Source organism: Cricetulus griseus, chromosome 4 (assembly GCF_003668045.3).
Source record: "Cricetulus griseus strain 17A/GY chromosome 4, alternate assembly CriGri-PICRH-1.0, whole genome shotgun sequence".
Lineage (NCBI taxonomy): Eukaryota > Metazoa > Chordata > Mammalia > Rodentia > Cricetidae > Cricetulus > Cricetulus griseus.
In genome coordinates, this window is record NC_048597.1 from 5479497 (window position 1) to 5481070 (window position 1574).

A 1574-nucleotide genomic window follows, 5' to 3' on the forward strand; every position below is an offset into this window, starting at 1 on the left:
GGGAATCTTAGAAGTCTGTCATATTATTTGGAGCAGAGCTTAGACCCTCCCCAGTGTGTCTAGGCTCTTTTTTTGTTTTTGTTTTGTTTTGTTTTGTTTTAAATGCCATTTTTTAAAAATTATTTTTCTGGTCTGGAATCCAATTTCTTTCTTTTTAATTTGTGTAATTAATTTTATTTTATGTTCATTGGAGTTTTGCCTTCATGTATGTCTGGGTGAGGATGTCAGGTCCCCTGGAACTGGAGTTACAGACAGCTGTGAGTCACCATGTGGGTGCTGGGAATTAAATCCTGTTCCTCTGGAAGAGCCGTATTTTTTAAGTAATGAGAACTTTTAAGTTGTCTTCAAAAAATTGAAAACACGCTTTGGTTGCATTGGGTAGTTCTTGAATAAGTGATGCCTCTGGTGTGGATTATTTGTTCTTTCAGTGTTTGTTCTGTCCACATGTCCAGATCAGTCAAATACCAGGAGAGCCACAAATGCAAAATAACCCCATGTCTCTGTCCATTTACTACCTTGGACCCCATGCCCATGATCAGTAAGTAAATGCTGCCTGTCAGCTCGGCAAGCCCATGATAGATTTAAACTGTGGATTCTGAATAACACATTTGACTTATTCATAAATTGAATTTGCTACATTCAAACTAATATTTCATATGAGAAAAAAGGTTGAACGATTTGTAAATCTCTGCTTTCTGTTCCCACTGCTCTATTCTCATGATTGGAATTAATTTAAATGACATTTACATTGCATAGCAAGTAAAAAAGGAGATCTTCAACACACAGTATCACCCCAATGGGCTCATGTAAACCATTGAGATAGAAATGTCACCTGTGTCAACTACCAGCCAGGCCATTGCTGAGAAAATTTTCAGCTCAGAGAGGAACTAGCTTTCTACTGACTCGCTAGGTGGCAGAGGCACCCCTTCATGGCCAGATGTACCCTTGTTATTTATCAGGGTGACACTGTGAATCCTGTTGCCCCCATATTCTCATGGATGGTGGCCTTGGATTCTTCCAGATGCAAGATCTGACTTTTGTACTTCTCCTGCCAATCCTCCACAATGTACTGGTGGTAGGGGTCCTGGGAATGCTCCTGCCGCTTTGATTTCACCGTGCTCACCAGGATGGCCACTACGATGAAGGAGAACATGCCAATCATCACCATGAGGTACAGGATGACATAGTAGAAGTTCTCAGCGTCGACTTTGGCCTGCAGTGCTTGCTCTTCGGCTGTGGTGTTCTTCCTCCAGTTGTCCATGTAAGTAATAAAGATTTTTTTGAAGACATCCTCCAGTGTCTGTGTAAAATTGGCTAATGTAGCCATGTTTCTCCTTTACTGTAATTAAATGATAATACAGATTAGTAAGGTTAAGGCCTGCCTGGCTCCATTCGGCTGCCTTCAGGGAGGTAGGAAGGCAGATACAAGTGGGAGAGAATGCAATTTCTCTCTCTCTCTCTGTCTCTCTCTCTGTCTCTCTCTCTCTCTCTCTCTCTTTCTTCTTTTTTAAAAAAGAATTTATTTATTTACTATTTATATGGTGTTCTGCCTGCACAAGAGGAAACAGCACCAG

The 1574-nt window shown here is 40.9% G+C and overlaps 1 protein-coding gene across 1 annotated transcript; it reads right to left on the minus strand.

The window, feature by feature from the left end:
* Window positions 1-822: 822 nt before the first annotated feature.
* Kcne2 (potassium voltage-gated channel subfamily E regulatory subunit 2) lies at window positions 823-1327 on the minus strand. The gene has a single exon (XM_035444309.1). It carries the CDS (start codon window positions 1325-1327, stop codon window positions 956-958), a length of 372 nt encoding a protein of 123 aa, XP_035300200.1. The 3' UTR covers window positions 823-955.
* Between the last annotated feature and the right edge of the window lie 247 nt (window positions 1328-1574).